Genomic DNA, 14,943 nt, shown 5'->3' with positions numbered 1-14,943 from the left:
CCAACTAATCGCTTATAACAACTAACATATCCATCCTACCCACATCTTAGTGCATTTGTTAATGAACATAAAATAAAAAAATATAGCACTCCATAAAAGATAAAAGCACTTTCTTCAAGCACCCAAACTTAGGATATATAAAATGGTATTTTTTGTCAAATGCACCTTATTGGGCAACACTCCTCAGAGCCATGTGAGGATGGTGTTTTAATTTGACACAGGCCATTGGGGTGAGAATAATTTTAAGAAACATTTGGCATTATTTTAGTGCTTCCAGTAGCACAGTTAAGACCCCATATAGATTTGCCATGGCAGAGTTCCCAACAGTAGCATGGAAGACACTTCCGATTGAAATACACTCAGTGCTTCAACTGAAACACAGTCAGTATGTAATTAATTGAACCATAAACAATGTTAAGCGAGTTTCAGTGTGTCCAGTGTGTCCTTTCCAAGTGTCCTTGGCAGCTCTTACAGGGTTAATCCCCCCTCAGCAACGAGCCAAGATGTACTGCTAGGCCTGCACCAGATATCCAGCGCCTCTTTTGTTTCAGGAGGGGCTTGGGCCATTATTGCTGTACTGCAAGGCTCATTAGACATCCCAGCATGCACTGCTGTGCAGCCTGGTTATGTCTGCCTCACCCAGCCTTACAAGAAAGTGCTGAAACTGCCATGTCTGTGTAATTTAAGGTGCTGGGGGGTTGAGAAGGGGGTGGAGGTAGGGATATCCTTGTAGAACAGAGAATAGATTCGGGTCATTACCAAAGGGGGTTGTGCTATCCTTTATCTCTGGATGTAGGTGAAGGGGGAAGGCGGGTGTAAAAGTCATCTGTTAGTTAGACAGAAGAATTGCCCCAAGTTCAGATATAGCAAGCTTTTATCTGCTGATGGCTGGTCTCAAGGCTATGCTCACTTCCGGTCTCGTTGTAAGCACACGGCCAAACATAGCCTTGTATGCTCAGTACAGCAGCTCAGTACAGCGGGGTGCAGGGGTTCTGTGAAACGGACCCTAAAATTGGCCATGAACAACCCGCACTGTGCGATAGTTCCACCTGCTGCCCCCTACTCCAACAGGTCCCACCATAGCAGAGGGTCCGATCCCCCCCATGTTATCTCTGGCTCTATATTTAGCCCTTTTCTGATGTACGGCGGAAAGGTCACGGGTGCTGGCTGCACGTGAGCATGTGCTGTAGGCAGCCTCAGCAAGGTATGAGAGGCACGTGACTCCAAACACTCTCATGCATTTATATAGGCTCACATTCACTTGTGCGAACCTTTTCCAAAGTTCATTTCACATGAATTAGTGATGACAGGAACTGTTCATAAATAGTCATTGAAAGTCACGTCTCATTATGAGTTTGAGAAATATGAACTACATGGGAGGGGTACAGAACTAGTAGTGTTCTCTACATAACTTCTACTGGGTGATCTGTCTTATAATGCAAGAAGGTCTGCGTTTGACTGTTTGTGCACCAATGTTTCATTTCAGAATGGTACATTTTCTGTCTGCTTGAATCATAGTTCATACAAATATACAAGCACAGACACACAAACGTATAAATGTAAGATATGCATTTAAAATGTAGGTATATGTATATAGTGTTTACAGGAATCTGTATCAGAAGAACTATAGTTATTTCAGAACTTTCTCTTAGTTGAGTGAAAACAGAAAATAAAAATAGTTGACGTTAGAGACACAGGAAGAAACACAAGACATCCAGGAAGGAAATATTTTTGCCAATATTACTGTTACATTCTTTAGCAGTGCTATAGCACTTAGTAAGGCAGATGAATATGGTTGTTGAGGCATCAGTCTTAGCTTGCTATATCTGTCACCGTTGTCTAGGAAGGCAATACATCAGTATAGACATATTGATTGGGGACAGTATGAACAGTATGACCCTGGTCAGATATCGTGCGCTAGTAACAGGTGGATGTCTCTATGAAACACATAGAGTCTATCTTAAGATGGTAAGAAGCACTCCACTCTCACTGGCTTTTCAGTGGGAGGGTATATATTCAGTACAAAAAAAGAACAACACAGAAACTCTTGCCTATCATCTGCCCTTGGCTGGATGGGGGTTTCAGGTACACAAAAGTTGTTGTTGAAAACTACTGGTAAACAACAATACTTGAGAGCATAATGTTATAATTTAGTATATTTCCTCTTTTTTGCCAGTTATTTTGTGCCAATCAGATTGCTGGCCATCCCTTGCTATCAGGTTTGCTGGTTTAGATCAGTGCAGTGCAGTTTGTCAGAAGAGGCCAAGAAGAATTTCTACATCCAGGGAGACAGCATTCCATTTTGCAGATGTGACTAGAAAAAAAAAAATGGTTTTTTTCACATTGGTCATAAATAAATGTTTGTACAGTGGATTTTGTGTGTGTGTGTGTGTGTGTGAGTGTTTGTGTGTGTGTGTGAGAGAGAGAGAGACTAATCAGAAGAGCCAAAGCTGTACTGGCGTTGCACCGAGGGTTTCTGTTCGGGGAAACCCGACCAGTGGCGTGCTGCATTGATTACCTAATGTTGAAAGATATTAAAACATTAACCAACACTTTTGCCCTTATGCATCAATATGGCATATAAATGTTTCCTTGGCAAAAATGGCAACCGACACTAGTTTTAGCTGCACTTAGTGCACTTAGCAAAGTTTCTGGAGAGGGTGTAGTCAGCATCTCACGATGCCGGCCTGGTTTTAAAAAAAAACAAAAAACCTTTCTCTTTGTTCTTCTGGAATGAATAAAACCGGGTAAGATGGAAGGAAAGTTTTGTCCATTCCCCCATGACCGTGCCTCGCTCATATGGCGTCCAGGCAGTCCTTTGGTCAAGGATCAGCTTGGCTAAGGCTGGCTCCATCCTGGTGCATTCATAGATCCCCAACTCCAAAATGTCTCCAGGCTTTGCTGGCTGGAGCATCCCGCCACAGGGAGAAGCAACAAGGAAAGACCTTCTCTATTCAAACTTTCAGTACCTGCCTCGCATTTCAATATCTGCCTCGCCTCCTGAAGACTAGCCTGACTTGCACATGCTTTTGTTTCTGTGCGCCACTGATCTTAAATCTGCAGAGACCTGTTCACCCCAGCTAAGAGAATGAACCCAAGGTAGAGCATCTTGGTTGGATTTCTCATGGCATAAAAGTGAGCACTGTTATGATTTTGAAGTATAAGAAGTCCCACTTCCCAAGGCTTGGACTGATCTTTGTCATAAGCTAAGTAGGTTATGGTTAAGGGTTGCGACCTTGGTGTTGATCTTTAACGTTGCTTTACGCACTTGAAGCTCATTTGTTTTCTAAAGTAAACAAACAGACTTGGCACCCCATGGAGTATGTCTCAGTTGGATTGTTTTCATAAGAAAGACTGATCCCACGTGCTATAGCCATCTATGCTGACTGAAACCGGCTGACTTCCAAACCACTGATGGAACACCATGTATTCACTGTAACTCAGAAACAAGAGCTTGTCTAACTGCATCATATAAACAGCTGACACAGAAGATTAGTGATCAAAGCACCTTCTGTCATAAATGTCATTAAAATGACTCCAGATGATTATCTTAGATGATCATCTTACATCTAATACACTACAGGAAGTTGCCTCATCGCAGCATAAGCGCTCTGAGATCTCTGTCTGTAGCCTGTAAAACACGGAGGGCCAACAGTGCCGGATTGATTTTCACTAATCTGTATCCCGGGCCTGGAACTGTGACGCACTGAGCCTATAGCCGCTGTGCTACAATGAGAGTGCTATCCCAAGGGCAGCGTTCCAGGAAGGCTCTGTTAATCCCTCAGTGTGTCCTATTTTATCCCCCCTCCCCCTATACAAGGGTAGTCCATCATATCACACAATGGTGAACAGCCGAGTGGAGGACGCCCTGTAGGCCTTGAGCACTAATAACGCTGCAGGCAATGCTGAGTGCAAAAGAGCAGGTGAGCTCGTGTTGTGGTTACGGCGCTAGCGACAGCCCTGGAGGTGATTTACAGCAGTGGAGAAGGCAGCATCCACGTCTTTCGCTTCTACACACAGAACAACTGCATGCGCTTCCTTTTCCGTCTGCTGCCTTTTACGATTATAGATCGCTGCGAGGGCTGTAACAGCAAGACAAACTGTTATAGATCAATAATGTTTATAAAGGTATATTCATGTTGATAATGTCTGCCCAGGCTGATTAAGTTTGGTATTAATAAAAGGGTGTGTTCGGAGGGTGTGTACGTGTACTGCCGGTGCAGCGAAATGGCTGATTCACGAGCACAACTCAGTTGCAGCGAATCCAACAGCAACGTAGTCATCTGTTGTTTATATTGGGTCTAGGCCGCCCGCCCGCCTGAGTCATACTTGCGTTTTGAGCTGGGCATCATTCTAACACAAGTATGCAAGACATGCAGTATGACCTTAAAAGCATGTGGCATGATCATCCAACTCTGTTTAAACCACACCCTCACATCCTCCCAACCCCCAGGTCGAATTTTACACCCTTCTGCTATTCACTTTCATATCCATCAATATTCTTTGATATTGTAGTTGTACTTTAATGAAAAAGTCTTTATTCTCATAATTCAAAGAATGTAAAAAAATAAAAAAGAAACCTCAGAAAGGACTGAATTCAGTTTGAGATGGGGAAAGTTGGGGAAGGTCTTTATAGAACTTTACCTCAGAAGCTGCTGGGGTGGTATGACCAAGAGCCTCCGTTGAGGGGCAGCTTTGCTGTTTAGATCAGAGCACACAAGCTCGAGTTATGCTTGATGCAGCCGTTGCCAACATGTGAAGCACTTCCAATAGGAGCCAAGGAGCGAAACCATATCCGAGGTCATCACCTGTGCGACGTTCCTGCACTGAGACACGGTGGGTCAGGCAGGTGGGGGAGGGGGGGGCTAGCCTCTGCAGTCCCCTCCAGTATCAGCTATGACCTGTGAGGTCAAAAGGGACTGGAGTTATGTGGCGGTTAGCGGAGGTCACAGTTCCAGAGCCGGATTGGGATGCCGCATGCAGTGATGTGCATGACCCCAAGCTATACAACACCGTTGATTAGCAGGGAACGCTGGTAGAACGCTCCAAGAAGCTGGGTGTTTACACTTTATTAGCACAGTAATGGGTTTCCGGCTGCAATAAAAATAAAATGTAAAATGCATAAAAACTTCTAATTTAAATATCAGAAGAATTTATGAAAAACCACAACATACTGTTATCAAACGGTTATAGATTATGGTGTAACCAAAATGGCAGGAGGAATGTTAATCAGTGCTCTAAGCACCAGCAGATCATGTCTAATCAGACAGAACGGGTGATAAAGCAGTGAGGTAGAGCTTGTTCACTTCTACTGGTTAAATTTAGATGCTCTGATTTCAGGACGAGCCCCATCCATGTGCTTTCCCATGTTTGACTCCAGCAGGGCTGAATCTAGTTCAGAAAGATTTATGCTAGGTATTTGTTCATTAATTGAGAGCTGTTTAAGGAGCAAGATCAGCCTCGTGAATGTGAAGGAAACTGTGTCTTTTGTTGACAAGTAAGCAATTGTCCATGTCAGTAAGAGCAACAGAAGGAAGGTGTCAACACTCACTGCCAAATAGGGGATGAAACTTCCTGTTTCCAAACACAAACAAACAAACAGCCACATGGTGGTGTGCACTGGATTAAATGCTAGTTTTCAGCAAATAACTGTAGACATCTGACCAGATCCATGGCCGTGATACACCTTAAGCAATCAGTGCAGCCATCTATGAGCAGTAGCTGGTAAACAACGGACGTTTTTCCTCAGTTCCCAGACAGCCATTTACCATCATCTGTTTTAAATAACAATCACTGGATAGCTTAATAGCATGCAAGTCACAACCACCCCAACCATGAAGTTAGAGATTAAATCAAGCCACAGTCTAAAGGCAACAAAACCGCTCAGGACTTGTGCTGTGCAATATGATAACAGCTTGTAAGAGTGTGTTATGAAATACAAATGGTGCTGCACATGACTAGATATATTCAACAGATGGCAGGAAGACTGTCACGTGGTACACAAACAAAACCTGAAGTGATATTGCATAGTGCACATTTCATAATAGTTTTATTCAGAACACACCTCTGTTGTGCAAGTTTAATATTAAAAGTGTTTCTCACGGTTGACTTGCATACAGCAACAGACAAGCACTTTACAGTAGAAATTAGGTTTTATTTTTAAAAGGAACACAATACAGTGAATAAATCTTTTCAATCACCCTTCCTCGCAGTAGGAACAACCAGGCATACAACAGTTTGTGCAGCCTCTATACATTCAACATACTTGTGCCACCTTTCAAATAAACAGCAGGTAACACTTCCATCCAAATAAAATCATTCATGTCCAAGGCTGACTACAGCCTACCCCTCACAGGAGAACGGGGAGGAATACAAGCAGGACAAGGGTCGCAATTAATCCCATTCAACACCCTGCCAAATCCACGGTTTTAAACCTGGATTACCACACTTACCAGCACGCATCAAGTTACATTCAACTTCCTTGTCCAGTTCCCGGGTGGCCAGCAGGCCTTTATATCACAGGTGTGCAAAACACGGGAGAAACGCCAGCATGAACAAAACCACAGCAGCAAACGCCCAAGAGGCATGGCAAAAAAAAAAAAAAAAAAAAAAGTGCATGTACAATGAATCTTAAAAACAAAACAGATGTATGAAAACGTGCATGAAACAGAACAGTGACGTGCTGTGGCCTGCAGAATCTTACATAGGATTTAATGATTCGGTTTTGATTATTGCTTTTGCTGGAGAGTGGTACCACAAGATATACCAGCTTCAATATGAAGCAATTTCATGTTGTACCAAGTTATTCCACTTTCACATTCTTCGGTTTAAAGGCATCCTACACTGTGCAAACTCTTCCGTACTCATGGCAAAACCTCCTTAAAAACAGTCACACTGCAAAATCTGGACAGAGATGCCCCTTGTTAACTGCAAGCTTTTGTAGTTTTGAGGGTTAATCTCTTTCATTGTTGTACACTGATCAGGTTTACAAAATAACCATTAAAATACAGAAAATATTCAGGGGGCAGGAGGGGAGTGTTATTTTAGCAGGTGTAAGTTACCTTTGAATATTTCAAGTGTTTAAGTCATCATACCATGAAATTGACTGACAATGAATCACAAAGGAAGGTAACCTACGTCATGACAACTACTGGCTTAGAACATCTTAAATCTAGAAGATACCTTAGTGCACATCAAAATTAGGAAAAAGAAATTATACATTAGCATTAACTCACCTTGAGCACCTACCTAAATCAACAGTAACAGCGATTTTACTGTATTAAAATGATTAATGAACTCAAACTGATTAAAGCAATGCACCAAAATACCAGTCATCAAATTGGTAGTTTCATTTTGAACAACATACAGCCAATTCAGGATTTGTTGGATTCTGTGTAAAATTTGGGAATATTTCTTTGATTTTCCATTTATTTATCAGCACAGTCTTCTTATATAAATATATATCCATGACCACAAAGATGGAAAAGTTAGGAACTCCATTTTCAGTGTTCTTACCCATGATGTTACCCATAGTACTTCCTTTGTCAGGAGGTGCACAGCACCACATGGCTTCACCAGTAGGGGGTGCTGTTCTCAATATGCCCCCAGCTCTGCCACTCTGGAAAGAAGCCACTGGATGTCCTTGGGCTTCCAAACTGATCAAACTCCATGTCTGACTTTTTGGCAGGACTCTTGACTTCAGATGCCGTTTTCTGAGTGCCATGGCTAGTGTGCTCACCCTCACCATCATGTACCACCCTGTAGTTCTTTCCGTCATTGTTATCCCAATACATCTGGTCATGTGTTTTGTAGGATATGCAGAACTCCACATGATTTTCTTGGGATGCTGAACTTGGAAGCTCAACAGCAAAGGAGAAGGTGTCAGTCTCCGTGCAGCCATAAACATTATTCATGTAGGCACAAGGAACATCCATGTAGCCTTTCCATGAATCGAATGTTATCCGGACATGAACCGACTTCTCAAAACTTATGTTGCTCACCTTCACTGTGCCTGTAAGAGACCTGTCCTGGATCACACAGTTCTCCAAACAGACTTGGTTCTTCTTGAGACGGTTCCGGAAGTCCAGGTAATCTGCCGCGGGCTGAGGGAAGTCCAAAACCAAACGCTTCTGCTTCCTCACCTTCATGCCCACAATGGCATCTTCCAAGTCAGACAACTGGAACTGCAAGTCTGAAAGTGGGTCCTCTTCAAACTCCTTGAAAACATGGATCACCGTCAGGGACATGCCCTTGGAGTCCGCAAACACCACCCTCTTCTTGCCTTTGCTTTTTGAAGTCTTCCATCCTCGGCTTGCAGCCTCCACCTTGGCCTTCGAGCTGATGCAGGGCCTCAGGGGTTTGTATTGGTTAATCAGGTTTCTGGAGTTATAGTCCTCATACGGACCCAGGAAGCTGCGAAGGGGCGGGGAGTGTGCCAAGCAGATCCTCACGGCCACATCCACAGGCATTATCAGAGATGGCATCAGCCTGGGGTTCAGGATGTGCAAAACACTGTTAAAAACAATGAAAGAAAAATCACTCGCTCAATTACGCATGACCAGTTCCAAGCCATGATAAAGGAGCAGAGAACACTTAAAGCCTGCATTGTTTCACGTCTCCCTTTCTTGCCGTAATTTACATACATTAAATTCTAACTTGTACTGTTTGGAAACCCCTTATGAAACGTGAAAGGGCATGCATTTATACTGTAGATGTTTTACGTTTCATGACTGCGTGTCATTAATTTGCTACAATTAAGCCACAATTTAAACATTCATTTTTAAAAGTGATGAGGGAGAAGCGTCATACGTTTCCGAAGACCATTCCTCAAAAAACTGTACTAATGAGGGCACAGTAGACTTTGCTTTTGTTTTTTTGGGGTTTTTTTTCAAGCGAAGGCATCAAGAGTCAAATGTAGATTTCAGCTTTTCGATACAATTATACTGGAGAAAAACAAAACAAACAACGAGCAGCAGTCTATTCTCGGACACGGCGATAACGATGTACAGAATAAATGTTGACGAAATTGGTTACTTTTGACCAATTTGTTGTATATACACTGGATATAAGCTACTAGTTTTTCGAAAGTAGCCCGTTGACGTATTAGTCTTTATCGTTAACATTTTTTTACGATATCATAACTGCGCATGCAATCGGTCGATTTTATTTAATTGCTCAAAAACGCATGCTTCAAGTTAAGTTTTCGGTTAAAATTATACTGGAGAATCAAGTGTCGCAGTGTGGCTATTTTAAACGTCCCCGTAGGCCTAGTCGTGTTATATAGAAGAAAATATCAACTTCATTTGCATCGTAAGCAGCAAGTAGCCACGTGAAGTAGAAGTGGTGTTAAACTGAAATGCACATACCCACCAGGGCGTCTACCTGTGCCCTACGGAGCCTAGCCAATGGCGTAAATTATGCGTGCGTTTTACATTTTTAAAAATCGGGTTTTAAAAGAAGTGGAAGACTGCCACGCCGGAGAGCAGCGGTGTCGTGCGCGAAGTAATCGACTAAACTCAGCATTTCGCGTTTACTTGGGCGAGATCGTGACGCTCACGCACTACTCTTACCTGGCGCAGTTCATTCATAAACGCAACAGGCCTGACCGAGAATCAGCCGATGCTCCGCTCCATAAAAATATGCAATCAGAAGAAAACACTTTCCGAATGTTTTTAAACCATCGCGAAACCCAGCGACGAGCCAGCGCTGCGCACACACCCCCGTGCAGCCCAGCCGAGCTGCAAATGCCCAACGCCTTTCAGCTGGCGCTCGAGCCCTTTTGGGCACTGGTCGCTGTGAGCCCATCCCGCTGACCAATGAGAACACAGGAAAGAGAAGCGCTCGACCAGTCAGAGACCAGAACGGGATCATTCGCGGTACACATGCAAGGGATGTGAGATAGCAAATGAGAGGGCAGTAGGCATACTAGATAGGGCGAATAAACCCATGACTCGGTCATTTTAACGGATTCTCAACCCCCTCTCTAAAAGAGAGGGACCGGGGTGCAACTCTTAGATTAAAAAAGCAGATACGTTGTTATACTTGAAATGAATACTAGTTTTGTTTTTCACCTACTGAAAAGGGGCCGACAGGACATGACATGACATGACATGACAAAGTCATGTAACTACCCTGCATACACACATGCTCTTGGAGATCACTGTTTCTTAGGCCATTTTTGTGTGGGCCACTGTGACACACCCATTTTTAAAGAGAAGGGTTTACTGATGAGTTGCCTCAGGTGTGAACAGCAGGTGTGCCATAGGCCACACCTAGGACAGGAAAACACCACGGTAAGCTAAAGCTGCTGTGGGATCAGACTCTGCTGGAGTCCAGAGAATGTTATAGGTGAAACTGGGTGATTGAGGGCACTAAACCAGCATCTTATAGTTTGTTACTTGGCTGCTTTGTAACATGAACCGACCTTGTAAATTCTCCTTTTTGACTTCTCTAAATTCAGCTGGCCATGTCGTTTATAAGACTGTACATTCAAACCTCTTCCTTTTCAGTAAGATGCCAGTATTTATGGTGAATTTAAAAGTTTAAAATGCTCCTGGACATATCACAGAGTCGTTTATCATATACAATTTGAAAAACATGCTTAAAAAAAAAATCTAAAACAGGAAAGGGATGTAAGGTATTGCATACAAACAAACTCCCAAACTTGTACAGACTTAATTATTTATATGACTACTATGTCTGGACTTAGATGTCCTTGGAGAACTTGTATGACTGGACTTGCAGGCCCGTCATGGAGAGTACATTACTCCTAACTGCATGCCAGAGGAGGCAGACATGCTTTGGAAAATATGTTCTGGTCACTGTGCTTAAAGATATGGCTCGTTTATCACCAGGCCTCAAAAAGGGAAGACAGTGGTGAAATGAATGGTGTTCGATAATTGCATGTTTCTGCTATGGGCTTCCGCCTGTACTGCCTTGCCCAAACAAAGCAATGGTTCTCCAAATCAGAGTACATGACAAGCTGTGTAAGAATGCATGTCTGTGAAACTCTGAGGAATATGTGCAGCAAAACAAGATTTTAATAGTAGGTTGAACAAATTAGAGTTCCTGCTGCAGTGTATTGGACACACCAGGATTACCTGGAATCGGTCGTCAGCCACACTTTAGACACTTTTGAAGCCTTCTGGATGAAAGTTAGAATTTAATACATTTATATGGATTACATATGTTGAAGTACAAATCAAATAAACTTAGGAAATATTGTGTATATTTGATTCTGAATCTATTCCTTTTATAAGCAATACAAACAAATACAATGTTGATGAAAACCAAAAACTGTCTATAAAGAAAAATAAAGAGCAAAAGGTGAATTAAATCATGTATAAATATAGATAGGAAAAATAGCACAAATTAACTGAATGAATATTATCTTTCCTTTTTGTGCCTGGGCTTTTATCTGAACGTATTTACTTCTAATAGTACTTATACTCTTGCTCCAGCTATCATAATGGCAAACCAAAATGGTGCAGTTTCCAGGTTTTCCTTATGGTGCCTCAACCTGGATAGCCATATGACCAAAGTTATAGTTTTTAAGTTTAGAGTTTTTTTAGTCCTGTGAGCTTTTCTATCCCTTATCACACACTTGGTGTTTCCATGTCTGTCATCTGCATTAAGCCTGCAGAACATGCTTTGTACCAACCGTTATTCTGTATTTTTGATTTTTATCGTGGATGATGTTTGAAGTTATTAAATGGCTCAATGACCGTCACTAACATATTGTAATATCAATTATATTATAATATTTTGTCACATTAAGGTCACGTTTGTGAAATATTTTCCTTTGTACAAACTGGTGTGGGTAGTTTTGCATGGCATGAACAGAAAGCTGTTCTTGCTTCTTCCAGGGCACCAGTTCCTGGAGCTAGAGAGTATTACAACAAGTTAGGCCAAAAAAAAGACAAATTACTTACTGTCCTCCTGAAAAGGGGTTTTGCAGATCAGAGGTTTTTTCTGATTTTCTTTCAACTGTGCAGAACACAACAACAACAGCAGGATCAAATAAAGGTGCTATTTAGTTGAAGAATGCCTAAAACCCACTCTGTCACCAGGTGATGGTTCAGCCGCTTCTTCGACAGTCTGCAGTTTGCTTTGCACTCTGACGCAGCAATTGAAATCACAGATGCTCAGCCCAGATTCAAAACAGGAAGTTTATAGGCAGAGTGCCTGCTCTGAGGACATGCCTCAAACACTGCTCACAGTTTCAGCTGCACTCACCACCCACTTTATTAGAAACAACTGTCCAGTTAAAGACTCTAATCTGTTATTAAGCGATTTGTGCAAACCGTCCACCAGCTCTCGTCAATGGTCAGGTTCTGAGCAGAGGACTGCAGTTGGCTGATGGGTTAGAAGGTGCCTGACAAACTGTGCATGACAGCAGTGTATAATGGCATGAAATATACGAACATTTGACAAAACCCGAAGGAGAAATTCTGTTTGCACTGCAGAGGGTGATATAGTATAGATGTCAAGGCATTTCAACAGATGGGTCACAGTATCAGGTCTACAAGTGGTTAAAAAGTGATCTTGCAGTCCGGTTGTTGTGAACTGTGCAATGTTCAGGTATGAAAAGGCTCACATGGGTTTTATGGTGTAACATTATTGATGCATTTCTGAGTCAACAGGAGAACAATAAAGGATTGGAGTTGGTGTCACCTTAAATCAGTGTAGCAACTCACCCAAGAAGAAAGCTGGTATTAGCAAGCCAGTACACGCCAAGAAGTTGGCAGAGAAAATTCCCTCTTTACGATGGCCTAGGGGTATTGACATGTCAGCCTTAAAATGGGAGGGGGGGTCGTACTAATGTTTAAAAGCCACACTTTGAAGCCGCCTAAACAGCCAAGCAGCAACCAGTGCCAAGTCCCATTAATGCCATTAAACAGCTCATATATTTGTTTTCTTACTATTCCATTATGTTTCAGTGGAAAATTCTACCAAAACCTAATATACCGACAAGAAAAAGCACAGGCCTTGCAAAATCTGAGCAGTGATCAGAAAATGATCTTTAAATCTGAAAATATTTACAGTTAATCTTAATGCAATCACTTGTGATTATAGACAGTTCTTTTCCAAATAATAACGAACATGATATTAAGCTATCCCATACTTCTTTTTGAGTGAGTTTCTGATGATCCAGAAACATGCAAGACATCCTCTTTGCAGTGTTTCACTGTCTGCCTCACGCTAAGCGAGAACTCTTCACTACATGCCAGACAAGTCTTCTCCTTTAAGCAGAGGTATGAGCCCCTGCCTCACACACACGCACACACACACACACACACACACACACACACCCCTTACTGGAAAATGAATGACTAAGCATGTGCAGGTAGGCAGGTCTATTTTTTAACACGCTTTGTTCTTGGGCCATTATTTGGGCCCTTTGTCACCACTTTCTCAGACGATTGTGCAAAGTCACCCCACATGGGAGACTGCTTGTCCTGCCCTGACATGATGACCTGAAGTAGACTCGGATCTGGGAGGCTGTTTCGTGTGTGTGCAGCATACCAATATTTGCACAGCTATTGCACGGATGAGATTGCACTTAAAATGAAACTACAGAGACAAATTGATCTTGGACGTAGACTAGACAACCATGTGCCAAAAACATCAGAGATGGTCTTAGACTGGGCCCTAAACTGTAGGTTATATAATGAATGATGCCTATGGCAACACAGAGCAACTTTCCAAACTTCAGAATTAGGATAATCAGATTTTGGCCACTTCCAAAACTTTCTCCCAATAAATTTGCCATTTTCCTGTCCGCCAATTCAAATTTAGAAAAAAAAGGTTAAAGCATTGTATCTCGGCTGTTCAGTCATATATTTTAATCCTCTACTGCGTGCCTTATAAAATCACTGTTTGGTCACACTTACACAATGACCAATGCTCTCTGTAATCTACTGCAGCCTGTCTGCAACACTGCAAAAATGGTAATGATGGAATTATCATCAATTTTATATATTACAACTGACATGACATGAAAAAATATAAGGAAGCTAAAATATAAAAAATATTAAGACTAAAAACATAATCTGGTCATTTATTTTAATCTTGGTGTAGCTATACCTAGAAGCAACACTGTCCAACAAAGGAACATAATTTGAAAAGCATTAAATACACTATCCACTATCGCTGTGAAGCACCATGTCTGTTTTATCAATTTACAAAACATGTTTTTGATTAAAAAAAAAAACCATTACACATTGACAAAAATGAAATCAGAACTTACTTGAGATTATGAAATTGTAGTCATAGTCAAAAACCTTCAGATTCATGCTTTTTAGAATAATTTTATGAGAGAAAAAAATACTGCTTCCATACAAGCCGCGTGTCCAGGAAAACGCTGCAAAAGGGACATAAAGGTCATGAAAGCACAAGTACACAATTGATCATATTTAACTCTCCTTTCTGAAAGCACATTTACAGTTAGGCTGCATTTTCTTGTGTGTGATGCTGAGGGGGAAACGTGGTGTTACCCTGAGGCAGCACCATGGGTTATATCTGTAAACTACAGAGCGGTTTGTGGGGCAAATACCATACGTGAAATTTTGGAGAAAAAACATTGCTAACTTTATACGGCAATCTAGATAGAAAACATAGCTAGCTGGGTTTGATCAAAGGCCCTTTTCAGAGTTGGTCCATCTCACTCTCTAGGTAAATGTGTCATTCTGTAATATCCATAAATGACAATGTGATGAGGAATGACATGTCTTTCTTGATAGGCAGCACAATGAAGGAGAGGAAATGTGTCTTTAATCTTGAAATGGAGTAAGGTTCATTTTTATTACACCCATTTGCTAAATATGCACTTATTTCCTCTTGAGCCCCTGTTGCCTAACCTAGTGAGCTAATGGAACGACCATGCGATTAGAAAGCACGGGAAAATGTCACATTTCTTTTGTGATTTATAAAGTCTATCTGTAT

General features: G+C 41.8%; 1 protein-coding gene across 3 annotated transcripts; it reads right to left on the bottom strand.

Annotated features, from left to right (window-relative positions):
• Window positions 1-6,133: 6,133 nt before the first annotated feature.
• ppp1r3cb (protein phosphatase 1, regulatory subunit 3Cb) lies at window positions 6,134-12,101 on the bottom strand. Of its 3 annotated transcripts, none has more exons than XM_035533837.1 (2): window positions 11,931-12,101; window positions 6,134-8,511 (listed from the first exon to the last, which is right to left on the bottom strand). In XM_035533837.1, the coding sequence occupies exon 2, from the start codon at window positions 8,481-8,483 to the stop codon at window positions 7,572-7,574; it is 912 nt and encodes a 303-aa protein (XP_035389730.1). In that variant the 5' UTR covers window positions 8,484-8,511; window positions 11,931-12,101; the 3' UTR covers window positions 6,134-7,571. The 3 variants fall into 3 exon arrangements, with proteins under 3 accessions (XP_035389730.1, XP_026869312.2, XP_026869313.2); XM_027013511.2 differs by lacking the exon at window positions 11,931-12,101 and adding an exon at window positions 9,570-9,738; XM_027013512.2 differs by lacking the exon at window positions 11,931-12,101 and adding an exon at window positions 9,570-9,738 and having other exon boundaries at window positions 6,134-8,487.
• Between the last annotated feature and the right edge of the window lie 2,842 nt (window positions 12,102-14,943).

This window comes from Electrophorus electricus, chromosome 14 (assembly GCF_013358815.1).
Source record: "Electrophorus electricus isolate fEleEle1 chromosome 14, fEleEle1.pri, whole genome shotgun sequence".
Lineage (NCBI taxonomy): Eukaryota > Metazoa > Chordata > Actinopteri > Gymnotiformes > Gymnotidae > Electrophorus > Electrophorus electricus.
This window is presented reverse-complemented; position numbering and strand designations above follow the sequence as displayed.